The 26,281-nt window shown below is 49.6% G+C and overlaps 1 protein-coding gene across 1 annotated transcript in view; it reads right to left on the bottom strand.

Moving 5' to 3' along the window:
• Nucleotides 1-26,281, bottom strand: part of MDN1 (midasin AAA ATPase 1) — a 2,002,810-nt gene that overhangs the window by 933,590 nt on the left and 1,042,939 nt on the right. Inside the window, exons 51-52 of the mRNA XM_085611158.1 lie at nucleotides 19,981-20,104; nucleotides 19,075-19,196 (exon numbers count right to left, since the gene is read on the bottom strand). Of these exons, the coding sequence (XP_085467284.1) occupies nucleotides 19,075-19,196; nucleotides 19,981-20,104 (246 nt within the window). The remainder of the gene's footprint in view (nucleotides 1-19,074; nucleotides 19,197-19,980; nucleotides 20,105-26,281) is intronic.

Genomic DNA, 26,281 nt, shown 5'->3' with positions numbered 1-26,281 from the left:
CTGCCTCCAGGATTGTTAAGGCCTGCCATAGGAGTGGCTGATAGGTACACATGTGTCTATATATAAGGTAGGTATAGGAATACTATACCTAAGCAAGGGGTGATTACACGACCTTGCCCCAGCTGAGTGATCAGCCAGTTGTGTCATAATGGAAGGCCAGGCCAGGGGTGGCATAATACATGCTGCAGCCCCTGGTAGGCCTAGGGTACACCTATGCCCTGGGTACCTAAGGTACACTGTACAGGAGCCAATAAGGTGATCCTATCCAATTGGGTTGTAATGTAATGTAATGTAAAAATTATTTGTAAAGCGCGACATTCACCGGACGGTTTCTTGGCGCTATTCACTTTAATCAACGAGACGCAGAAGCAAAGGCAAGGAGAAAGAGATTTATGAATAGATACCGAGAAAGAGGTGGGTTTTTAGGAGGGACCTGAAGTGAAGATAAGAGGAGGAAAGTCTCAATTCCAGCGGTAGAGAGTTCCAGAAAGAGGGTGCCAGAAAGGAGAACCTAAGACCGCCGTGTTTTTTGCGCTTGAAGCGGGGAGTCTGAAGGAGCGCAAGATGAGAGGAGCGGAGATTCCTAGAGGGGGTATAGGGGTGCAGAAGGGAGGAAATGAAGTAAGGGCCGGTGCCTGCCAGAGATTTATGGGTTAGGCAACCGAGTTTAAACTTGCAGCGCTCCGAAATAGGAAGCCAATGGAGGGCCTTGAGGAGGGGACGGACGTGATGGTGTTTCGGTTGGTGATAGATAAGGCGAGCTGCTTGGTTTTGAATAAGTTGTAGTCTGTTGATTTGATATTGGGGGATGCCAACGTATAGGGCGTTGGCGTAGTCGATGCGGGAGATGACTAATGCCAGTAGTACCAAGGTGAGGGCTTCAGTGGTCAGAAAGTGGGCTATTTTACGAATCTTCTGGAGCTGGAAGAAACAGGAGGACACGGTGGCACTGACCTGATGCTGCATTGAGAGGTCGTGGGAGATGTAAACCCCGAGGCTTTTCACTTTGTCAGCAGGGTGGGGGGGAGGGCCGAGGGAGGAGGGCCAGAAGGTGGATTATGCACCTAAAGTACATAGTATTAGTTTAGAGAGAGAACAGCTGGGCTGTGGGTCTGATTAGCAGGCCCACAGCCACATCTAAGTTGAAAACCAGTGAAGCAAAAGCAAAAAGTGGGGGTGAACATAGAAAGCAGACCCAACTCTCCTACACAAGTGCCCTGCAGAACGTCTAATGAGGGCCTCATTGAACTGCAGCAGAGGCTCTGTGTAGCTTGCTGACGGTTGAAGCACCTCTGTGAGGATGTTAGTCCTCACAGCCACAGCAGGCAACTCGAGCCCCAGGGCTTCGGCCGCCTTGAGCAGCACCACTGAGAAAGCTGCACCTTCCTCCGAGGCCACAGTCGGAGGAGAGATGAAACCAGCGTCCGGGGAGGTGTCCAGACCACTGGCATCCCCCAGTTCGTTCCCTGTATGGCCATAGGGTCCTCAGACCCCTCCCAGTCGCCCCCGTCATCCGATTCCTGATAAACAGGAGGAATGATTGGAGCCGGGCGGAAGATGAAATGCTCATTCATCGGCGTCGAGTGCGGACAGGGGCTAAACCAGGGAACGGCATCGTCCGGAGACGGTGCCGGAGGCTGAACCGGTGTCGGCGCCGGCGGAGGAGGCGTCGTGAGGTCGACCGGCGCCGGCAGAGATCCAGGCCTGGATCCCTCGGGGACCTGCGCGTCGGCGCAGGGGCCGGAGCCGCCCAGTCGAGCCCACGGAGCCCGAAGGCGCGCCGGCAGGCGTCGACGGCGGAGCCAGGCCCCTCATGGCCGAGAGGAAGGCACTGACCTCCGCCTGAGTCGCGTCAGTCCCAGGGACCGGCGGGTATGGAGACGGACGCGGCTCCTGCAGCTCCGACGGAGCCGCGGAGGTGGGACCACCCTGACCCTCGGCCGAGTCGTGCGACTGGCGAGGGGAGTCCGAAGAGTGGTGTCGCCTCTTGGACTTATTTGATCGCTTCGACTTACCCGAAGACTTCGAGCCCAACGAGCGATGATAGTGACTGCGGCTCCACGACCGGTCTTTGGACCTCCTCCAGGACCGTGAGCGGCGCGGAGCCGAGTGCCGAAGCTCGAGAAGCTTACGGGACCGCTCCCGCCTAGCCTTCGAGGTCAAGGCCTGACAATCGGGGCACGACTCCGCGTCGTGGTCGGCCCCCAGGCAGTAAAGGCACCGGCGATGGTGGTCCGTCACCGACATCAGTCGATGACAGGAGTCACAGGCTTTAAACCCAGGCATCCTACCGGCACCAGAGTCGAGTCGACAGAAGACCAAAAAGAGTCAAAAAAGTTTAGTCAAAAATTGACTAAGGGGTAAGCTCTTTCCGGATCGGCGCTGTCTGGCGTGGAAAAAAGAAGAACTGACGTCAGCGCGCGAGGGCGGCGTCTAAGTACTCAGACGACATCATTCCGGCGCACAACGACGGACGCGGCGCCACAGACGACGCCTAGCGACGCGCAAGGTGTATTGCTACAAAAATCTTTCCGGATCCAGCCTGACGCCTGGGGATATTCTAAGGTGAGGAATCTAACTAACGTGTTTCTTTCAGATACTGCCTTACTGCTCGACCAAGCTGCCACTTTAGAGAGTATGGTTATATCTAACTTTAGCCTCTGCCAAACCTCTGGGGACTGTGGACTCTATACACACTGTACCTAATTGGGAACAGTATATACAGAGCCACTTTCCTACAACAGTGGACACTGACCAAGATCTGCAGATGTGGGCTTGCAAACCACATGGTCCCCCATAAAGGAATATAGGGAGTGGAAAATATCACCCATCCAGAAAAAAAAAAAGAACTAAGGGACATAAACAACACTTCCAACAGAATGGTGACAATCAGGTGGCTGAGAGATGACAAAGAGAAAACAGCAGGCGAAAGACAACCTCACTAGGACAGAGAAACCAAGACCACTATCGGGGACTGTAAAAAGAGCAAGTTGAACAAAGGCCAACACAAGGGAGGCCTATCCAGATAACAAGACTCCATCTTAAAAGAAAGAATAGCAGGTAAAAGGGTACTTGGCTGAAACAGCGGAGAAAGACAGAGTATTAGGTGTGGGAAGACCAACACCACAAGCGGAGGTCCGCAACCAAACGATTAGAACTGAAATAACAGACGGACTGGCAGTGCATACAGCATAACACGCGGGTAGGCTACATAGACCATCTGTTTAGAGGAGAAGGACCCATAAAATGGCTGCAAGGTTTAACTGAAACACAGCAAGTAACCCATAGTATACCACGACTATGGAGGAGAAGGAACCCTACCTCCGCCAGAAGAAGAGAAGGGAGAGAAACAATAGAAAATGTTACAATCAAAAAGAAATCCCCAGTCTCCACAGGACAACCTGTGTCCAGTCAACAACTCCTGTAACATCAAGAGTGAGGAGCCAGGGGCCACCCGAAAGCGGTATGTTCGCACTCATGAGGCCAAGGGATAAATAACCTCCAAGGAGTTGGAACCTTATACTCGCTCGTGAGAAGTGAAGGATACTCCCCAGAGAATCTGAAAGGAGTACCAAGCCTCCACACGAACCAACCCCAAGAGAGGGAGGTCACAGAACACACGTCCAACAAGAACACAAGCTCCGTAACTAAATGTCATGGGGGGGGGGGGGGGGTATAGGAAGTGTCATGGAGTATTTCCAACAAAGCACTAAAACATGCAGCGGCATAAAAGAGAAGGATAAGCAGAGTAGACCACCCATGCCAAGAAACAGACAAGCTACATCCACAGGGAACCTTGAGAGAAAGAGAAATGACAAGACGCCCTCGTACCCGTTCAGAATGGGAACTAGCACGAGAAGGCGCAAAGCCAGACAGTAGGAACATTGCCTAGGGCAGAAGCTGACAATGTACCCTAGATCAAGAAGTTTGCCCCGTCTCTCGTGTCTGCTAAGAAGGAAGGGTACCATAATAAGTGCAAGGAAAAGACCCCTAGCTAGGGAGAAGATTGAACTCAACAAAACAGACGAGGGGGTTGGAGGGAGGGATCAGGAAGAAATAAAAAATACCTGCAGCACAGCAGAGCACCACACCGGGTGCCAGTCATAGGTGAAAGAAAAGCTAATGGCACTGTTCCAAAACATTTCATATGTAAAAGGAAACCCAGGTGACCATACCCCTTCAAGATCAACACAGGGGTAAAAAAGAGAAACGGGCTTAAGACTTCGCTCCAACCAGACAATTCCAAAAATGGTGTAAAGTGGAGTGCTGGAGTGCCAAACAGATGTTGACCATCGAAAGGCATGTTCACCATGGTGGTTTGAACAGCCCCAGAAAAACCAGAGGTGCGTAGCCAGGCACGCCAGCGAAGAGCTACAGAAAAGAGCCAAGGCCAAGGCCCGTCTGGCACAATCTGTGGTATCCATGCCTCAGTGAATCAGCAATTTATCCACCTGATGGCCATCCTGGAACAACTAAGTAAGAGTATCCTGGGTGTCATGAGGAACGATGGGGAGAAGACGCGAGACCGAATCCCACAACACATGAGAAAAACAGCCCAGAACACAAGCAGTATTAAGGGACCGCAAAGTGGAACTGATGGCAGGAAAGATATTTTTGACCAAGAGCATCTAGACTTTTAGATACCCTGTGTGGAGGGACGTCAGGAAGGGCGCTGATGTAGAGGGAGGCTGTAGCAGCCTGAACTACAAAACTGCAGGGAGTAGGCTGCCGGAAGTGGCAGATCAGGTCTTCAAGGGCACGACGGTGCCTATGAGCAAAAGACCGGTCCACGAAGGCACTAGAAACTGGTTTAGCCCAAGAGCCCAACAGAATATCAAAGAGGGATTCACTAAAGGGGAGCACAGGCTCAGCCCCCAACTGGCCCTCATTAGGCACCATAATTAGGGGATCAATAACCCCCTCTACAGAATGGAGTTGCAGCTCCAGAACCTCAGCAACCCTCCGGAGAAGCTCAGAAAAAGCAGAGCTAGCCTCAGTAGCGAATGCAAAAACAACAATTGATGGACAGAATGCAGAACAATGTCATACATTCACCCCAGTACAGAGATCTGGGCCTAAATCCATCGTTTTTTTGCTCACCATGCCATTCCAGTTTGAACCCAGCCATAAGCAAATCAGTCTTGACCCTGTGCCCCATGGGAATAGTCCAGCCCGAACTGCCAAGCCAGGTCCTCCCAGGACTGGAAACAAGCATCCTAGGACCGTAGCGAGGCTAGGAGGAGAAAACAAGCCTGTGGATGGGGAAGAGTCAAGGCCACTAGCCTCACCAAGGTCAGACATGCATTGAAACTCCGGAAGAGACTGAGCAGTGTAACTTATGTCATCACAGACATCACCACAATACTCGTCTCCGGAGGGAAAAATAGCAGGGGGCTCCTCTGAAGGTGGAGGAAGGTAGTTCTGCAGACGCCGCCCCCACCATAGAAGAGGTGACATCTTGGGGTTGAGGAGAGCCAAAGCAGCGGCAATTAGCACTGGCAGGAACCCGAAGGGCTGTGCACCTGAGCAGACAAAGATTTGATCATGGAGTCAGTCAAGGCTCCTACGGCCTCTTTGGGGCAGAGACGCGCACCAGAGGGAGGCGGAGAACCAAAAATAGCATGAGGGGAGATGCAGTATTCCCTCCTCTGCTCCAGAGTCGCCTCAACGCCAGGGAATACCACAAGGAGTGGGGCAGACTCTTTCTCCAACTCTGCAACTGGAGGAATTGGAGAGGTGTCAAACACCCCCCAAATGCAGTAACGTAGGGGAAGACCGCTACTCTGGCCGCCTACAACATGACTTACCAGTCGACAGCGAAGACAAAGGAATTCAGGAGCTGGCTCTCAAACGGTTCTCGGAGGGAGAAGACAACCGCGACTGACGAGGGTCTTTTGACCACTGCACCGCTAAAAAGGTCATGCGGCGCTCCTGCAAGGCCGAGGACCAAAGCTGAAGACATGAGTCGCACCCTTCGGAGTCAAGGTACATGCCCAGACACCAAATGCAAATAGAATGAGGGTGCGTGCTGACATCGTATTTCACAGGACCCTGAAAACATCCAGAAAAAGACACTGTTGTCAGCAATTGTCGAGATAAGCCAAAATGACCAGAGGTATCGCTCTCCGGATCAATATGGAAGTGAGGAAAGGAAGAAACTGACATCAGCGCATCGGGGGAGGGCTTATATAGACCCCTGTTGATGTCAATTCCAATGGTGTGAGAAAGTGGCTCTGTATATAATGTTCCTTAATAGGTACAGGGTGTACAGAGTCCACAGACCCCAAGGGTTTAACAGAGGTTAAAGTTAGATATAACCTTACTCTCCAAAGTGGTAGCCTGGTCGAGTAGTAAGGCAGTATCAGAGGACGTATAAAGCATTTGGTGTACACATTCAGTCAGCAAATAGTTCCACACACTCAATAACTGAACTCTAGGCCAATGGTTTGTATATAAAAAAAATATGCTTGTTTTATTTTAGAACCAACACTTGGAATTAAAATATACTTTCTTGACAGGAGATGTTTCATAAAAATACTTTTGTATATGCTATAGACTTCTTAGTAAACAGTTACAAGTAGTGGCAGTAGGCAACTCTATTTCTAAACACAACAATACATTGAGCTCAATGATAAATTCAAGTTATATCCAACAGATTACTTTTTAGATTACTTTTGTAATTCCAGGACTGGATCTTAGATTCAGTCCTGGGTCAGTTCTCAGAATCAGTTGATGAAAGTCGACTTTGGTACTGTAATCATTTTTAACTAATATTTATCTATTTTAAAAGTTGACACTTAGAAAATATTTCAGAGCAAACAATCAATGATTCCCTATGGAAGAAAATTCAGGTTATAGGTACAGTATGTTCTCGTTACTTTTGTAATCCAGTACTGTGTGCCTAGACTCAGTACTGGGACCTTTATCCAAAACAGGTAAGTAATTACGTTTTCAGATATTATACGATTTTTCAAGAATATTTAAAGATTGCAGAAATCAACACTTAGAAGAAATTTCACAGAAAAACAGTCAATGGTTTCCTATGGAAGAAAAATGAGTTAAAAGGTAAGTATAGTTGTGGGTACTTTTCAGAGTCAGTGCTGGGCACCAAGATCCAGCACTGGGAGCTCACCTAAGAGCAGGTGAGTAAATTCTTTTTGTCACTCGGCTGATTTTTGGTGATTATTTTGAGTTTTGAAAAGTCCACACTTGGAAGAATTTTCAAGAAAAAGCCAGTCAATGTTACCCTATGAGGAAAATGAAGTTAGCGGTTTTAAGGGTAAGTACTCGACTGGCAGAGTTGAAGTTCTGGGCATAGACTCAGGGGTCCCCCAGTGTCAGGTAGGTACAGTTAGTTCACCTTCAGCGGTTTCAGGACGGCCGGGTGCAGAGAGAGTTAGGCCCAATGTTATCCTAGGAGGGATAGGGGGGCCTTGGTTGGTGGCTGCTGTCTGGCAAGCGGCTGTGGGAGCTGGGCTCCTAGTCACTTACTCATGGCAAGTGGGGAAGTAGGTTAGAGTAGAGTTTTCACTGCCAGGGCCCCTCGGGCGGCTGGGTGCTTTTGAGCCGTCGGGCGCTCAATTGATTTCTATGGGAAATCTCCAGTTTGGAAAAAGACTGCAGGCTCGGAGACGAGGACTCTTCAGGTGCCACCACCACTTCGAGAGGTAAGTTGGGTAGTTGGAGGATAGGTAGGTACCCCGGGATTGGAAACAGAGGGCCGTGGGGCGCCGGGTGCAGGGGTGCCTTTTGGTGTCGGGAAATCTTACCCTCTGTTGATCGCGGTTGGGGTGGCACTCTGTTCTGAGGCTGCAGGCTTCTCCAGGATTGTCGAGGGGGGTCCTTGGGTGCCGGACTTGGGGTCACAGTCGCCGTGGGGTCGTCCTCGTGGGTTTAGTTCACTCCGGCACCGGCCAGGCTTGGCGGGTGCAGAGTGGGCTGGGATCGCGGTTCCGGGCTGCTGCCAGAGGTGAAGGGTAGGTTCTGAGTAGAGCCTCTACTCATGGGAGTCCCAGGGGATCAGAGTTCAAAGGTAGCCAGGTCCTCCAGGGTTTCTGAGGTTGCTGGCCACAAGAGATGCCGCGCTGGAGCCTGAGCAGGTTCGAGGGTCGACAGGCCGGTAGGGCAGGGGCCAAAGCAGTTGGTGTCTTCCTCTTTTTAGCAGCTGCAGGGCAGGTCTTTGTTCTTCTTGTAGTTTCGAATCTGGGATCTGGGGAAGGAAGGTTCAGAGTCCCCCTAAATACTAGATTTAGGAGCGTTACAGGTAGGTGAAGGCCAGGGACCAATGGGTCCTTGTCCTGGGGTGGGTACACCCCCTATCCTGCCTCTCTCCTGTGGGAGGGGGGCAGTAGCCTAATGCTGATAGGGTAGGGCCTCCCATCTTCAAGATGGCGAGAGCCCGGAGATGTGCTTCACCTTGCCTCCCCCACCTGAGGGGTGGGGTGGGGTGGGCAGGCTGGCACATCCCCTGTCCTTGTATGGGGTTTCCGGCCAAGCTTCCCGCCAGAGTGGGGGGTTGCAGTGGCCTGGGGAAACTCCTAGAGGCGGCAGGCCTTTGAAGCTTCCCTTTGCTCATCCTGGGGGAGGAGATTTATCACCTCACCCAGGATGTGCATTGTTGCAGGCCCGGGAGAGCAGGGGCTCACCCACCCAGGGGTCCAGCAACGTGTCTGCTGTGAGGCAGCCTGGGCAGCCTCAGAGCAGACGTGGATTGTAGGTTAGTTGCAAGGGGGCATCTCTAAGATGCCCTCTGGGGTGCTTGGTACATTAAATCCCACACTGGCATCAGTGTGGGTTTGATGTGCTGAGAAGTTTGATACCAAACTTCCCAGTCTTCAGTGTTGCCATTATGGTGCTGTGGAGCTCGTGTTTGACGAGCTCTCAGCACCATGTACTCTTAAATGGCAGCACTGCACTTACAGTGCCCGGGAATGGACCTGGGTACTGTAGGGGCACAGGGCTCCTGCTCCTGTGCCCACACCATGGGCATAAGGCACCCAACCAGAGGGGTGGCTGACATATGCCTTGGCAGTGTAGGTAATGGGCATGGCACACAGAGATGTGTGCCATGTCGACTCTTCATTTTTGTCCTGCACCCAGACACTCAGCCTGCAAAGGCAGTGTGTGTGTGTAAGGGTACAGAGCCTCTAAGGGTGGCACAATGAGTGCTGCAGCCCTTAGGGGCCTTCCCTGATCACAAGGCCCTGGGTACCTAGGGTACCATTTACCAGTGGCTGACATGTGGCCAGGGTTTGCCAATTTGGAGTTTGTGTGTTTTAAGGAAGGAACATAGGCCCTGGGCACCTGATTGGCAGGAGTCCAGGGTACACTCAGTCAAAGTACATTCAGCAATTTAGCAAAAAGTGGGGGCATACCATGCAAGAAAGATGGCACTTTCTCACAAATGGACGACAATGTTACGGAGTCGTTTGACGGCCCCTACCGACACGCAGAGATACTGCTGTGAAAAGTTTCCGGATCCAGTCTGGCACCTGGGGATAATTCAAAAGTAAGGAATCCGAGGCTGGATGTCTCTTTCAGATACACATTTTCACAAGCAGTGAAGAAACGTTTCCTACCATCAGTAACACCTTTTCTGGTAATGACTATCTAACCCCAGATTCCTTACTTTACTTAGAATATTCCCCAGGCATTAGACTGGATCTGGACAATCTTGACTTCAGCATGCTGGTAGGTAGCGCAGACAGCTCAGCGCAACGTCATCCATGCCAGATATGACGTGCACTTTGCCTATTGAATACGGTACTAACCAGTATGCATCTGTTCTTGGCATGTAGGGCTGCTGACATTCATATCTGTGCATAGATCGCCGCCTAGTGTTGGGTCCGGATGTTTGCACGTTGTTGTCCTGGAAGAGTCTTCGATGTATCCTGAGATAGGTGACTCCTCCCCTGGACCACAGTGCGCATGGGCATCCTCTCCATCCTCAGATTGTTTTTCGCCATTGTGGCCGTGATGTTTTTCGCCATTGTGGCCGTGATGTAGTAGATACAGAAAGTGATGACCATGCTATACAGTAATTCTGAGAGCTGCAGCTGCTACAGGCGCCGGGGAGGAGAGTGGGCGATATGAATGTCAGCAGCCCTACATGCCAAGAACAGATGCATACTGGTAAGTAGCATATTCAGTTTGAGGCATGTGGGCTGCTGAATTCATATCTGTGCATAGAATACATAGCAGTACCTCCTATTAGCGGCGGCCACCAGTGCCAGCTGCAGCGGTCTGAAAAAGAGTTTTGAGAACATCCTGTCCTACAGCTGCTTGCTGTTTTGAGTGTACATCTACACAGTAGTGTTTGGTAAATGTATGTATAGTGGACCATGTGGCTGCTCTACATATTTCCTGTAAGGGAATGTTTCCCAGGAAAGCCATGGACGCCCCTAACTTACGTGTTGAGTGGGCTCGTGGTGGAATCGTTAACGTGCGTTTAGCCTTTTGATAGCAAATTTGAATACATTTAACGATCCATCTGGCTATACCTGCTTTGGAAATGGCGTTGCCCTTGTGCTGTGGAGAAAAGGCAACGAAAAGCTGTTTTGTCTTCCTAAAGGCCTTAGTCCTGTCAATATAGTACATGAGGGCTCTCTTTACATCTAGTGTATGGAGCATTCTCTCTGCTACATTCTGTGGATTTTGAAAGAAAACAGGCAGTTCAATAGTTTGATTCATGTGGAAGTGCGATATTACTTTAGGCATGAATTTGGGGTTGGTACGTAGTACGACCCTGTTTGCGTGAACCTGTATGAATGGCTCTTGAATGGTTAGTGCCTGGAGTTCACTAACTCTTCTTAACGAGGTGATTGCTACTAGGAAAGCTACTTTCCAGGTGAGGAATTGAATCTCGCATGAGTGGAGAGGTTTGAAGGGTGGACCCATCAGTCGGGTGAGGACCAAGTTGAGGTTCCACACCGGTGCTGGTGGGTGTCTTGGGGGAATTACTCGTTTAAGTCCCTCTAAGAAAGCTTTGATGGCAGGCACTCCGAATAAAGAGAGGTGCTGCCTGTTCTGGAGATAGGCTGCTATTGCGGTCAAATGGATACGTATTGAGGTGTATGCCAGATTGCATCGGTATAGGTGTAAGAGGTAACAGATTATATTTTGAATGGATGCGTCTAGCGGGTTGATGTCATTGTTGTTGCAATAGATGACAAACCTCTTCCATTTAGCTGCATAGCAAGCCCTGGTAGTGGGTCTCCTGGCCTCCTTAATTATCTCCATACAGTCTGGTGGCAGGTTTAGGTAGCCAAACTCTAGGACTTCAGGAGCCAGATCGCCAGGTTCAGCTGTTGCGGATCTGGGTGCTGAATTTCGCCATGGTTCTGCGTTAAGAGTGCAGGTTTGATCCGCAGTCTTTGATGCGGCACCACACAGAGTTCTAGAAAGGTGGTGTACCATGGCTGGCGCGCCCATGTGGGAGCAACTAGGATGAGTGTTAGTGAGTGCTGTCGCAGTTTGCGTGCCACCAGCGGTATTAATGGCGCTGGGGGAAAAGCGTACGCAAATCTGCCGGACCAGTTCATCCATATCGCATTGCCCTGTGACTGTGGATGTGGGAACCTGGCGGCAAAGCTTTGGCATTTTGCGTTTTCGTTTGTGGCGAATAGGTCTATCTCTGGATGACCCCACTGTTGGAAGTACGGTTGGAGCACTGACTGGTGTAGCTCCCACTCGTGCATCTGGTGGCTGTGTTTGCTGAGCAGATCCGCCATTTGGTTGTGCTTGCCGGGGAGGTGTTCCGCCATGAGGAATATGTTCCTCTGAATGGCCCACTTCCACATGCTCTGAGCCAGATGAGACAACTGTGGAGAGTGTGTTCCTCCCTGCTTCTGTATGTAGTACATGGCAGTCATGTTGTCCGTCCGGATCAACACGACTTTGTTGCACAAGTGTACTTTGAATGCCTTCATGGCTAGGAAGATTGCCATCAGTTCCAGAAGGTTGATGTGCATCTTCTTTTGCTGTGTTGTCCATAGTCCCTGCACTGTGTAATTGAGTACATGAGCTCCCCATCCCTGTGTGGAACAGGCTCTTGGTGCTGGTCCTCTGCCCTTGGTGCTGGAGCCACGATATCCACCTCTGTTCTTATCATAGGTACTTTGCGTGCCCCCTTTATTGTATGTCTGCTGTGACCCCTGTCCTCTAGCCGCTCCCCTATTCCCGGGGCGACGAAAGGAGCCACTACGAAATGTCTGCGTTTGCAGAGCCCCCATTGACTTCGCAGTGTCAGTGTCCTTTTTGATCTTTTCTAAGGTGGTGTCAACTTCTGGTCCGAATAAGAAGTCGGGGTTGACAGGCTGATTTAGGATGTTGTTTTGAATCTCAGGTTTGAATCCAGAGATTCTTAACCAAGCGTGTCGGCGTAACATGACGCTGGTGTTTATCGCCCTTGCGGCTGTGTCGGCAGCATCTAGTGCGCACTTCATGGATGCGTTTGTAAGAAGTTGTCCCTCTCTGATGAGGAGCTCCGCTGCCTCTTTGTACTCGTCTGGTAGGTGTTGGAGTAGTGACTCTAATGTGTCATAGTGGGAACGATCGTAGCGAGCCAGGAGGGCCTGTGTATTGGCAATGCGCCAGATGTTTGCTGCTTGAGCTGCAATCCTCTTGCCCGAGGTTTCCAGCACCTTGGACTCTTTGTCTGGGGGAGGAGCATCACCAGTTGTTTGCGAGTGCGCTCGTTTGCGAGCGTTAGCAACCACCATGGAGTCCAGAGGTAACTGACCTCTAATGTACATAGGGGGCAGGTTTGTATTTTTTTACAATCCTGGGGTTTATCACCCGTGCCCTTGTTGTTTCTTTGAAAATGTCCTTTGCTGGCTTGAGAACCCCCTTCAACATGGGCAGAGTCTTGACAGTCCTCTCAGAGGAGGCAAAGGTGTCCACCAAGAAGTCGTCCTCAACTGTGTCAGAGTGGAGTTGCACTCCATGATTGGCTGCAGCACGTTCTATGAGTGCATTGAAGGCAGCAGTGTCCTCTGTGGGCGATGTTTTTGCGCCATAAAGCTGTGTATCCTGGGTATCTGTTGTTGCACCCGGGTCTGCAGGGTCATCCCAAGCTTGATCTGGGTCCTGCTGCTCCTCAGGATCTATAACGGTCGGCCCTTGCAAAGGTTTTGTGGATTCCACCAATGCAGAGAGTTGTATGCCCGACCGCTCACCAACACTAGGTCTTTTAATTGCCCGTGAGCCTGATTCCATTGACGTGCCAAGCACTCCTGAAGCGGGCGCATATGCAGTCTCGCGTGTGGGACTATGAAAATGCAGGAGGCCATCATGCCTATCAATTGCATGAACACTCGCGCAGGAAGGGAGTGTTGCGGTTTGAACTTTGAGATCAGCAGTTGCATGCTGTTGATCCTCACTAAATTTGGCTGAGCTGTGGCTGCCAGAGTGTCTATGGTCGCACCTAGGTACTGTTGTACGTGTGCGGGTTGGAGATGTGATTTTGGGTAATTTAGTGAGAATCCCAGACTGTGAAGAAGGTGAATGGTGAGGGACATGTGGCTGGCACATTGCTGGGCTGACTTTGCTTGAACAAGCCAGTCGTCCAGGTAAGGGAAGAAGTGAATATGCTGTCTCCGTAGATGTGCAGCCACTGTAGCTAGGCACTTGGTGAAAACTCTGGGTGCCGTTGTCACACCGAAGCGGAGGACTTTGAATTGGTAGTGCTGCCCCTGAATAGTGAACCTGAGATATTTTCTGTGTGACGGGTGTATGGGTATGTGGAAGTACGCATCTTTGAGGTCCAGTGTGGCTAGGAAGTCTCCCTGGCTGAGCAGCGGGAGAACCTGCTGTAGGGTGAGCATATGGAAATGCTCGGAGAGAATGTATTGGTTGAGGGGTCTTAGGTCTAGTATAGGTCTGAGCGACCCATCCTTTTTTGGGATGAGGAAGTATAGGGAGTACACCCCTGTCCCCTGCTGGTTGACGGGCACGACTTCTATTGCACCTTTTTGCAGCATACTTAGCACTTCCTGCTGCAATAATGCTAAGTGCTCTGAGGACATAGGACGGTGCTTTGGCGGTATTGTGGGTGGAGTGGAGGTTAATTCGAGACAGTAACCGTGCTGGATAATATCCCTGACCCACCTGTCCGTGGTGATGGTATTCCACGTGGACAGGAACCGCTGGAGTCTCCCCCCGACAGGTGTTATGTGGTCGGGGGGAAGGGAGAGGGCGTCACTGTTTGTTCTTGGGTGAGGACCTGGTGTTGCCGTACCCACGTCCTCTGCCCTTGGTGCTGGAGCCACGATATCCACCTCTGTTGTTCTTATCGTAGGTACTTTGTGTGCCCCCTTTATTGTATGTCTGCTGTGACCCCTGTCCTCTAGCCGCTCCCCTATTCCCTGGGCGACGAAAGGAGCCACTACGAAATGTCTGCGTTTGCAGAGCCCCCATTGACTTCGCAGTGTCAGTGTCCTTTTTGATCTTTTCTAAGGTGGTGTCAACTTCTGGTCCGAATAAGTAGTCGGGGTTGACAGGCTGATTTAGGATGTTGTTTTGAATCTCAGGTTTGAATCCAGAGATTCTTAACCAAGCGTGTCGGCGTAACATGACGCTGGTGTTTATCGCCCTTGCGGCTGTGTCGGCAGCATCTAGTGCGCACTTAATGGATGCGTTTGTAAGAAGTTGTCCCTCTCTGGTGAGGAGCTCCGCTGCCTCTTTGTACTCGTCTGGTAGATGTTGGAGTAGTGACTCTAATGTGTCATAGTGGGAACGATCGTAGCGAGCCAGGAGGGCCTGTGTATTGGCAATGCGCCAGATGTTTGCTGCTTGAGCTGCAATCCTCTTGCCCGAGGTTTCCAGCACCTTGGACTCTTTGTCTGGGGGAGGAGCATCACCAGTTGTTTGCGAGTGCGCTCGTTTGCGAGTGTTAGCAACCACCATGGAGTCCAGAGGTAACTGACCTCTAATGTACATAGGGTCCCCGGGGGCAGGTTTGTATTTTTTTTCAATCCTGGGGTTTATCACCCGTGCCCTTGTTGTTTCTTTGAAAATGTCCTTTGCTGGCTTGAGAAACCCCTTCAACATGGGCAGAGTCTTGACAGTCCTCTCAGAGGAGGCAAAGGTGTCCAGTCCACCAAGAAGTCGTCCTCAACTGTGTCAGAGTGGAGTTGCACTCCATGATTGGCTGCAGCACGTTCTCTGAGTGCATTGAAGGCAGCAGTGTCCTCTGTGGGCGATGTTTTTGCGCCATAAAGCTGTGTATCCTGGGTATCTGTTGTTGCACCCGGGTCTGCAGGGTCATCCCAAGCTTGATCTGGGTCCTGCTGCTCCTCAGGATCTATATCCCTGGGGTAGGTGGTATCATCACCCATGTAATCCTCCATTGCGTCCGTGTCGGAGGGCGTCGGAGAAAAGGACTGGGGATCCGGATAGGATGTATGTAGGCGTTCGTATAGAACCGGTTCCGATTCTGCTGGCAGTTTCTGCTTTAGAAGAATTCTGTAAGAGTCCAAGGCCTGCTCTGTTGTGACCTTCCGTTTTCGGAGCATGAGTCTGCCGGTGTCGGCGTCGATGAATTGGGACGGTGAAGGCCCAGTAGGAGAGAGTGTCCAGTAGATGGGGACTTTGTCTGGCTGACCCGTGTTCGGATTTCGAAGATCTTTGGCGCCGTGGGCGGCGGCAAACCAAAAGTGATGTTGGTTGGTGCCGAAGGTGCCTTTGGAGCCTTTTTCGGGTCAGGGCCCGACGTGGACTGGAGGGCTGCTTGTTCTCTAATGCGTTGCAATGACGCCGCAACTTGTCGCAGCGAGAACGCCGAAGGTTCTTTGGTGCCGAGTGGTTCTGCCGAGGTAGGCGTGGACTTCTTCGGAGCCACAGGGTCATCGAATCGAGGAGAGGCAGTAGCGGTCGACGGAGTCGATGACTTGAGCGTAGTCGCTGCCTTTGAAGTGGACTCCGATGGCGCGGCCATTTTAACCTTGGTGGTCGGGGCCGATTGCTTCGGTGCCGGGGGCCGAGGCGCCTTTGTGGTACCGATGGCCTTCCTTTTCGGGTCGGTACCGACATCCGCTGCAGCGAGTTCGGCGCCGAAATCCCTTTTAGTGCGTTCGGAGCCGATGGTCTTGGCTGGCGTCGAAGGAGTGGAGGTCTTCGAGGGCTTCGAGCCGACCACTGTTAGTTTCACTTTCGGTTTCTGTTGAACCGGTGCGACGATTGGTTTCGTGGAAGGGAAACCAGTCTTTTTGGGTAATAATGGCTCTTGTTGAATGCTCGAGGCCGGGCCCGAAGGCGGGGCCGAAGAACTGCGGGATTGATCTTGGGTAAGGCCCGGAGGCGATCCCTTGACCGGAGCCGTAGAATGACGCACTTTTATAGCCTCCGTTTCGACGGGTAGGCCCTGCTCTTCACCAGAGCTATCTTCTTCGGCCCCAAAGGCCTCATCGTAGTCTCCTACCTCATCGTCGGCTTCTTCCCTGTGAAAAAGCGCTTCATCGGCGTCTTCCGATCGGGAATCGTGTTCGGAAGCAGGGCTGGAGTTCATGTCTTCCACGCTTTCAACATCCTCGTCCTCGGTGCTGAAGATGTTGGTCGGGGCCGGTGCCGATTGCTGCGCTTCTAATCTCGCTGCCCGTCGATTCCGGAATGTCTTCTTGGATCGGAATCGGGCACAGGCCATACATTTTGATTCGTCGTGATCCGGCGAGAGGCATTTGTTGCACACCGGGTGGACGTCGATATGTGGATATTTGGCGTGGCAAACAGGACACCGTTTGAATGGGGTCCTCGATTCCATCGTCGATGTAAGTTCGATGGTCGGATTAAACGGATCCGAAAAAACTCGAATAAGTTTGCTAAACTAAGCAATAAAGCTGTCGACACCGAGCGGGAACAGTACCGACGCAAACTAAAGGCCTTTTGGCCTTAAACTAATTTTTCCTAACTTGAGCTAAGATAAGCACATCCAAACCCAATGGCGGAAAAAAACAATCTGAGGATGGAGAGGATGCCCATGCGCACTGTGGTCCAGGGGAGGAGTCACCTATCTCAGGATACTTCGAAGACTCTTCCAGGACAACAACGTGCAAACATCCGGACCCAACACTAGGCGGCGATCTATGCATAGATATGAATTCAGCAGCCCACATGCCTCGAACATAGGCGCTACTTCAGAGTGCTGACATCAGTTTCATTCATGACATATTCCGTGCCCACAGATGCGGAGCCACGTCAAAATGGTTAAGTGATGTGACCGTGTTGCGAATCGAAGGCGGTCCTTCTAGAGCAAATAGACAAATTCACACAGTGGGGAGGAAGGGAAGATCGGTAAGAAGTTATGTACCTTCGGTAATCCTTTATCTGGTAGGTTATCTAGCCGCAGATTCCGTACCTTAAAATTTTCCCCAGGCGTCACACTGGATCTGGAAATGTTTTGTGAGCAATATCCCTGCCTGCCTGTAAATTATGTTGTTCGGCTCCATTTAGAGTCGTCATCCACGCTGGAAGTGACGTACACGGTGCCTATAAGCGCCACCCCGACGTACCGACATGCGTTTTTTTTCTCAACGTTCTAGCCGGGAGCGTAGAGCCACGGAGAACACTCCCCACTGGTGTGGAAAACTCGGAGGCTGAAAGGAAAATAGCCTTTACCTTATAAATCTGTTCGGGGAGAAAGGGTGGGACATTTGTCAGGCTCTCTTAACGCCAGGGTGGACAAGCTCATCCGAAGATGCCTAGCAGATCACAAATGGCGTCTCCATCCGGAGGTGTTCCAAGGTCTCTCAGCAGTGGGGAGAGCCCTGGTTAGATCTGTTTGCCACCACCGAGAACGCGCAATGACAGGACTTCTACAGACCCCCGCCCTGCTAGTTGCAGTACCACATGGCGGTGGAGTTCTCCATGAACACCTGAACCGGCCTCCTTTGATGGATGGCAGGAAGGCTTTCACTGTCAAGTGGATGGCCCAGAGGCGAATGTTGAGTCGGAACTCCGCCGGGGACCAAACTCATCTGATCTCGTCCTCTCCCGGATGGCCACTCCATCCCAGAACCAATATATCGGTCACTACTGTCAATTCTAAGAGGAAAAGTGAGAGGGGCCTGCCGCTGACCAAATTGCGATTCAACAGCCACCACTGCAGATCTCTTGCAGTCTCCTCCAAAATCTAGACCCGATCATAGAGAGTACCCACTGAGACTCTTCACATCTCACTGCAGAGCCGCATATGCTTGCTGGAGGGTAGGTGCAAAAACCAACTGTGCCCAGATGAAAGGGAGCGGTTGTGAAGAAGTCATGTATGCCTTCAGCACGTTGATAGTAAACCCCAAAGTCAGGAGGTGGGTAGAGACTGCTCGTGTTGAGGCCGCCTTCAGCAGCTAGTCATCGAGGTAGGGATAGACTCCGATCCAGACCTCTGAAGAAGAGCAGCAACCACCCCCATCACCTTCTTGAACGACCAAGGGGCACTGGTGAGGCCAAGGAGGAGCACAGCGAAATAGAAATGCTCCTGACTCACTGCGAATGGTGGGCAAAATCAGTGGGCTTGCAAGAAGGAGATATGAAAGTAAACGTCCTGCAGGCCAAACCCTACAATCCAGTTTCACAGGTCATGGGCAGACAGAACCTGGGCACTGAAGAGCATCTTGAAACTGTTCTTTTTTAGGAAGGTCTTAAGACGGTGCAGGTCTAAAATAGCCTGGAGGTCTTTATCCTTTTTGGGCCCCAGACAGTAGCAGGAATAACAACCACATCCTACTTCTGGCGCAGGCACGCTTTGGTTAACCCTGTTGGCCAGAGGGTTTACACTTTGTGTCGCAAAACGGAAAGAAGGACGTCCATATATAAACTCAATATTGGGGAAGGTTGGCATGTCAACCTACCGTTCTATTCCTCAGATTCGTGCTCCTTACCTGGTGCATTTTTAACATGTTTGGGAGGTGAAAAGGCAATAAAAACGCATACAATTCGAGATATTAATATAGAAGTTTAAATGATGAGTGATATCTACTTTAACAAACATTTCTATCCTCAGAGAGAAGACCATGTACTCCCTACGTTTAGTCATGTATTCTTTTACAAGTGAATCACTCAGATACACCCAAGATGTGAAAATACCTTTATGAAGTTCAGTAGACAGTTTAAAGGCACTTGCTCTGCTCATTTTTTTGCCACTAGTGGAGTTCAGTAACATCTTCTCAATAAAGGTCTGCTTTTCCCGGTTGAGAAACAATATTGATCTGAAAGGAAAAAAAGATATTTAGAATTAGTAACAGACAGGTGTATGTTCATAAATTTCTACAGCCATAAGTAAACCCATGTATCCCTGAGAGCCAAAATTAAAAGCATCAAGGGCAAAGATAGCAAGAAAAGGTTGATTGTCATTCCTTCTAAAGTATGTTTGAGAGGCTTAAAAAATGAAAAATGATTCCAAATAATCCCCATGACTGATAATTATGATGGACATACAGAAATATTACACATTCTCTTAAATATAGCCAAGACCGCTTGAGAACAAGTGTATAAGCTCAGATGTAGAAAGCACTGGCAATAAAAATGTTCAAATTAATTGTGCTAATACTATTAAGTTTTCAAAACTTCAATGTGCAGGCAAGAAGAATTAGAGAAGCACAAGGCATGCCTCAAAGTTTATAGAGGTCTCACAACAAGACAAATAGTTTTCATGCAAATGCACCTTATAAATGAAACATCAGCATTTTATTTATAATAATCATTCTCCAAATCAGTGGGCGGGGGAGGGGGGGGGGAGGGATGTGGCATTTAATGGAGCAATCTTTAGTTTAGTTTTCAAATCCGGTCACAACTCCAAACATGTTCAACAACCACCACACCAGGATTGGATAACTCCTTAGAACTTTCTTCATATGAAGATACATTACATTGGAGATGGCACCACAATTTTATGAACATATGTACCAGCTTTTTGGTGGAACATCTCTCATTTCTCTTAAGAGTTTAAGGTAACAACTTCAGTTTCCCTTCAAAATTTTCTTTGCATCTTACCTGTTGGCCAACGATGTCAGAAGCTTAAGACGCTGAGCTACCTCTGCATCAAAGTTTGTAGAATTTCTCATTATATCCAAACGCTGCATGTTCCACCGGAGATCCAATGGAATGCCATAGACATCTGCAAAACAAAGTACAGTAAATTGAGAAGCTGTCAATGACTCACTGTAGAAAGCTGGCTTTTTATGAAGTAGAGCAAATGTAGTAGCACACCCTTCAAATACTGCAAACAACCCTTATTGGTTTACAGGACTTTAATTAATAATCCCAAGTGCAGTATTTGTGGTAGTGTGGTCTAGTAGCTTCGGCTTATCAGAGGGTAGTGTTAAGCATGTGTTGTACACACAGCCAATAAATTTGATAAACTCAATTAATAACAAGACAAATTTAGAAAAATAACAGATTTTTACCTAATTTTAGACACCAAGATCATCTGAATCAGGTAAGTACATATGATGTTAGACTTTTTGGCAGTATTAGAAAAATATAGTCAAATAACTGTTTTGAGGCATGAGAAACATTCACTACATAGAAATACTTGCACCCTATTTACAGGGTTCTTCTCCGGAACCTAAGGTGCTTAGGGACCAAGGTATAAGAAAACTCCAGCAGTTCGTTTTTACCTTCCCTAGTGAGTCTGGGTGCAGAGGTGCTAGTCACGTTGGTAGCTACAAGCGCTAAGCGGAAAATTCAATTTGAGGAGTACCTGCAAAAAGAAAGGCTGCAAGTGGGGACTGGTGGACCAGTCTGTCAGAACCCCAAGGGGAGCTCAGCTCTTGAGGACCTATGGAGCACATAGACAGACTGTTTATGTGGACCCGGGCTTGGGTGCAGAGGTGTTTTGTCCAGTGGGTCGCTCGAGTCAAAGTCTCTCACTTGGTCTATGACCTGGAAAGGGAGAGCAAACAAAACTGCAGGGCTACTCTTGGTGATGACCTTGGAGATCCGGACGTCCCTAGTCAGCAGGTCAGTGTTGGTGTTAATGCTGTCCAGGCTGGACACACAACAAGCTTTGGTGCTTGCAAGGGATCTGCTACCCCGAGAAATGGTGCAGGGAGGCTCAGCATCTCAAGACTTGGTGAAGCAATGGGGCTGACCTTCTGCGCTCTCAATGACCTCCTCCTAGTGAGTTGCTCCCAAGGTGGACCCGATGGTCAGCAAAACAGTGAACCGGGTATATGTGGTACATTGCCTGCAGATGCAGGGAGATGGCTCCTCCACCTCAAGGGAGATACTGCTTGGTTGGCAAAGTACTAGACGGTCCTTCAAGAGTTTGGGGAGGCTGTTCAACAGCAATTTGTTTATTGCAATTGTAGGGAAAGCAGCAGCCAGGCAGGGTTTGGCACCTATTTCGTGCAGGACCACAGTTCTTGCATTGTTGGCTCTTCTTTGTTGTTCTTCTGTTCCCAGGTAGACTAATATGAGACCCTGGTGTGAGTGATACTACTTAAATACTAAATTTAGGGTGTTAAGGGGAATGTAAGGTAGTAGTCAATGGGCCACCTATCCTTTGGGGTCACTACACCACTTATATGACCATTTCCTGGAGAGAGTGGGCATAAACCTGACCCAGAGTTCCTAGTTTCTCCAAAAACAAGGTGGTGAAATCCTTAGGGGTGTGCCTAGCCTGATAATGTGACACGGCTACTTACTAATTTCCCCATCTGCTTTAGTGCCAAATGGGCCCCCGAGCAGGGGGTAGCATTCTCCAGGTCTGGAGGAAGTCAGGGTTGCATATCAAAGATGGCAGAAGCTTTGAAGCCTCTGGCCTGGTTATGCTAATTCACTAGCTGCTGAAGGAGGTGTGATCACCTTCCTCTGGAGCAGGCATTGTTTTTTGACCTCTGTGAGCATTGGCTCTCTCGAGAAGGGGGTCAGACACCAGTCTGTGGCGGCAGCCAGGAAGTGATCAGTTAGCCAACACACTAAGAGACTGGTAGGATTTATGTCATATTAAATCCAACACTGGCATCAGTGTGGATTTATTAAGACAGGGTGTTTGATACAGTGCAGCCATCATGCATCTTGGTAACTCATAATGACCAGTGTCCAGTACATGTCCTTAAGATGGCTGCCTGATCTATCGCAACATCTAGTAATGGAACCAAACATCACAGGGGGATATCTGCTCATGCAGATATGTCCTTGTGAGAAAGTGGGATCTTTCTTGCATGGTATGCCCCCACTTTTTGCTGAATTGCTGAATGTACTTCGACTAAGTGTGCCCTGGACTCCTGCCAATCAGGTGCCCAGGGCCTATGTTCCTTCCCTAAAAACCTAAAACCCAAATTGGCAAACCCTGGCCACATGTCAACCCCTGGTAAATGGTACCCTAGGTACCCAGGGCCTTGTGACTAGGGAAGGCCTCTAAGGGCTGCAGGACTCATTGTGCCACCATTAGAGGTCCTGTACCCTAACACACATACACTGCCCTTGCAGGCCGAGTGTCTGGGTACAGGACAAAACAAAGTCGACATGGCACACATCCCTGTGTGCAATGCCCACCACCTACACTTCCCTGGAATACATCAGCACCCCTCTAGCTGGGTGTCCTATGCCAGGGGTGTGGGCACAGCATGAGCCCTGTGCCCCTACAGTACCCAGTTCAATTCCAGGGCACTGTAAGTGCAGTGCTGCCATTTAAGAGTACATGGTGCTGAGAGCTCGTCAAACACAAACTCCACAGCACCATAATGGCAACACTGAAGACTGAAGTTTGGTATCAAACTTCTCAGCACATTAAACCTGCACTGATGCCAGTGTGGGATTTAATGTACCAAGCACCCCAGAGGGCATCTTAGAGATGCCCCCTGAAACCTAACCAACAATCCACGTCTGGTATGAGTGGCTGCCTAGGCTGCCACACAGCAGACATGTTACTGGAACCCTGGGTAGGAGAGCCCCTGCTCTCCTGGGCCTGCAACAATGCACATCCTGGGCGAGGTGCTAGATCTCCTCCCCCAGGATGGGCAGGGGGAAGCTTCAAAGGCATGCCGCCTCTGTGAGCTTCCCCAGGCCACTGCAACCCCCCACTCTGGCGGGAAGCTTGGCCGGAAACCCCAAATAAGGACAGGGGATATGCCAGCCTGCCAACCCCACCCCTCAGGTGGGGGAGGCGAGGTGAAGCACATCTCCGGGTTCTCGCCATCTTGAAGATTGGAAGCCCTACCCTATCAGGACTAGGCTACTGCCCCCCTCCCACAGGAGAGAGGCAAGGTAGGGGGGTGTACCCACCCCAGGACAGGGACCCATTGGTCCCTGCCCTTCACCTACCTGTAACGCCCCTAAATCTAGTATTTAGGGGCACCCTGAAGCTTCCTTCCCCAGATTTCAAAATACAAAGAAGAGCAAGAAGAAAGAAGACCTGCCCTGCAGCTGCTAAGAAGAGGAAGACACCAACTGCTTTGGCCCCAGCCCTACCGGCCTGTCGACCCTCGAACCTGCTCCTGCTCCAACCTGGCATCTCTTGTGGCCAGCAACCTCACAAACCCCGGAGGACCTGGCTACCTTTTGGCTCTAAGCCCCTGGGACTCCCATGAGTAGAGGCTCTACTCAAAATCTGCTTCTAATCCCTGGCATCAGCCCGGAACCGCGAACCCTGCACACTCTGCACCCGCCAAGCCTGGCCTGTGCCGGAGTGAACAAAGACCACGAGGACAAACCCACGGCGACTGTGACATCGAGTCCGGCACCCAAGGACTTCCCTCAACGCTCCTGACGGAACCTGCAGCCTCAGAACCAGGTGCCCCTCCAACCGCGATCAACCGAGGGTAAGATGACCTTACACCAAAAGGCACCGCTGCACCAGGCGCCTCGCGGCCCCATTTGCCCAACTCCGGCGTACCTACCTATCCTCCAACTACCCAACTTACCTCTCGAAGGGGTGGTGGCACCTGAAGAATCTTCGTCCCCGAGCTTGAAGTCTTTTTCCAAACCGGAGCTTTCCCATTGAAATCAATTGAGCACCCGAAGGCTCAAAAGCACCCTGCACCCAGCCGCCCGAGTTGCCCTGGCAGTGTAACCTCTACACTAATCTACTTCCCCATTTGCCCTGAGCAAGTGACCTGGAGCCCAAATCCCACAGCCGTGTGGCCTGCTAGTCAGCAGCCACCAACCAAGGCCCCCCTGCCTTCCATAGGATAACATTGGGCCTAACTCTCTCTGCACCCGGCTGCCCCTGTGCCGCTGAGGGTGTAACAACTGTACCTACCTGACCCTGGGAGACCCCCGAGTCTATGCCCAGAACCTTAACTCTGCCAGTCGAGTACTTACCTTAAAGCCGATAACTCAATTTTCTCCATAGGGTAACATTGACTAGCTTTTCCTGAAATTTCTTGTAAGTGTGGACTTTTCAAAACTTAAAATACTCACCTGCTATTAGGTGAGCTCCCAGTGCTGGATCTTGGTGCCCAGCACTGACTCTGAAAAATATTCACAACCGTACTTACCAGTAAGCCAATTTTCTTCCATAGGAAACCATTGACTGTTTTTCTGTGAAATTTCTTCAAAGTGTCGATTTCTGCAAACTTTAAATATTCTTTAAAAATCGTATAAATTGTGAAAACGTAATTACTTACCTGTTTTGGATAAAGGTCCCAGTACTGAGTCTAGGCACCCAGTACTGGATTACAAAAGTAACGAGAGCATACTATACCTGCAACTTGAATTTTCTTCCATAGGGAATCATTGACTGTTTCTATGAAATATTTTCTGTCAACTTTTAAAATAGCAATATATTGTCTAAAAATCATAACAATAACTAAGTCGACTTTTATCACTTGATTCTAAGTACTGACCCAGAACGGAATCTAGGATCCAGTCCTGGAATCCCAAAAGTAATCCTAAAAGTAATCTGTTGCAAATAACTTGAAACTTCCATTGAACTCAATGCATGATTGTGTTTAAAATTGTGTTGCCTATTGCAACCACTTGTAACTTTCTACAAAAGTCAATTGCATATTGCAAAAGTATTTATATAAAGCATCTCATTCTGAGAAAGTATATTTTAATACCTATTGTTGGTTCTAAAATAAAACAAGCATATATTCTTTATATATAAACCATTGGCCTAGAGTTCAGTTATTGAGTGTGTGAGACCATTTGCTGACTGAGTGTGTGCAACACATGCTTTACACTGTCCTCTGATACTGCCTTACTGCTCGACCAAGCTACCACTTTAGAGAGTAAGGTTATATCTAACTTTAGCCTCTGCCAAACCTCTGGGGACTGTGGACTCTGTACACCCTGTACCTATTTGGTAACAGTATATACAGAGCCATTTTCTCACAGTCCTCACATGTCATATAAAGCACCCTGCCTTTGCGCTCTAAGGCCTGCTGTAGGGGTGGCTTACATATAGTTTATGCAGTGTACCTTGGCATGAAACACAGGGAGTGTGCTGTGTTGTGTGTTCAAAATGGTTTGAACCATTTCATGCATCCTGTGATGGTAGGCTGCATGAAGTTTTTGTGTGGATCCCTCTGAGTGGCATAATACATGCTGCAGCCTATAGGGACCCTCTTAGTACCCATACCCTGGGTACTAAAGGTACCATTTACTAGGGACTTACAGAGGTGCTAAAGTTCTTGACAATTGGGATACAATTAGACATTTACCTGTTTTAAGGGAAAGAGCACTGGCAGTCTGGTTAGCAGGGATCCAGCGCACTTTGTCAAAAAGCACCAGTAACAAGGTAAAAAGTGGGGGTGCCATGTCAAAAAGGGACACTTTGACACTCATCACCAAATCTACACCTCCCATCATACAATTTACTGGATGCCAGCCACAAAATAGGTTAATCAATTGTTCACTACAGAAAGAAATATCAAGATTAAATCCTGAGCAATAATAAGTGTGAAAATGCGCAGTGATAGGACTTTGCAAGGACTAACTAAAAACAAGCATGTTTTCTATGGGATCTTCATCAAAAGAAGTGCTGCCTCACTTTATGGGGTAGCTTGTCCAATAATAGGCTCAGAGCTGGAGACTGCACCAGTCAAACAAAGTATGACTATTTGTACATCCATCATCTCCACGTTACTGCTGCCTACCACCACCTGCAAAACTCCCTACGATGTAAGTAACTGCAGAAAATAAATGAGTCAATTTATGACCCGTTGTGTAACAAAATATTCAAAGTCCCGCTCGCAGCCACTAAAACACGAAATTCTTCCTACATTGACATATGTTTCACTAATCGATTATGTACAAACAGCTAAAAGTACAAGTTACTTACCTCCGGTAACAATGTATCTGGTAGAGACGATTCCAGCCGCAGATTCCTTAACGTAGAATTATC

The sequence above is a fragment of the Triturus cristatus genome, chromosome 6, assembly GCF_964204655.1.
Source record: "Triturus cristatus chromosome 6, aTriCri1.1, whole genome shotgun sequence".
Lineage (NCBI taxonomy): Eukaryota > Metazoa > Chordata > Amphibia > Caudata > Salamandridae > Triturus > Triturus cristatus.
Note: the sequence above shows the minus strand (reverse complement) of the source record. Positions and strands in the feature narration are given on the sequence as shown.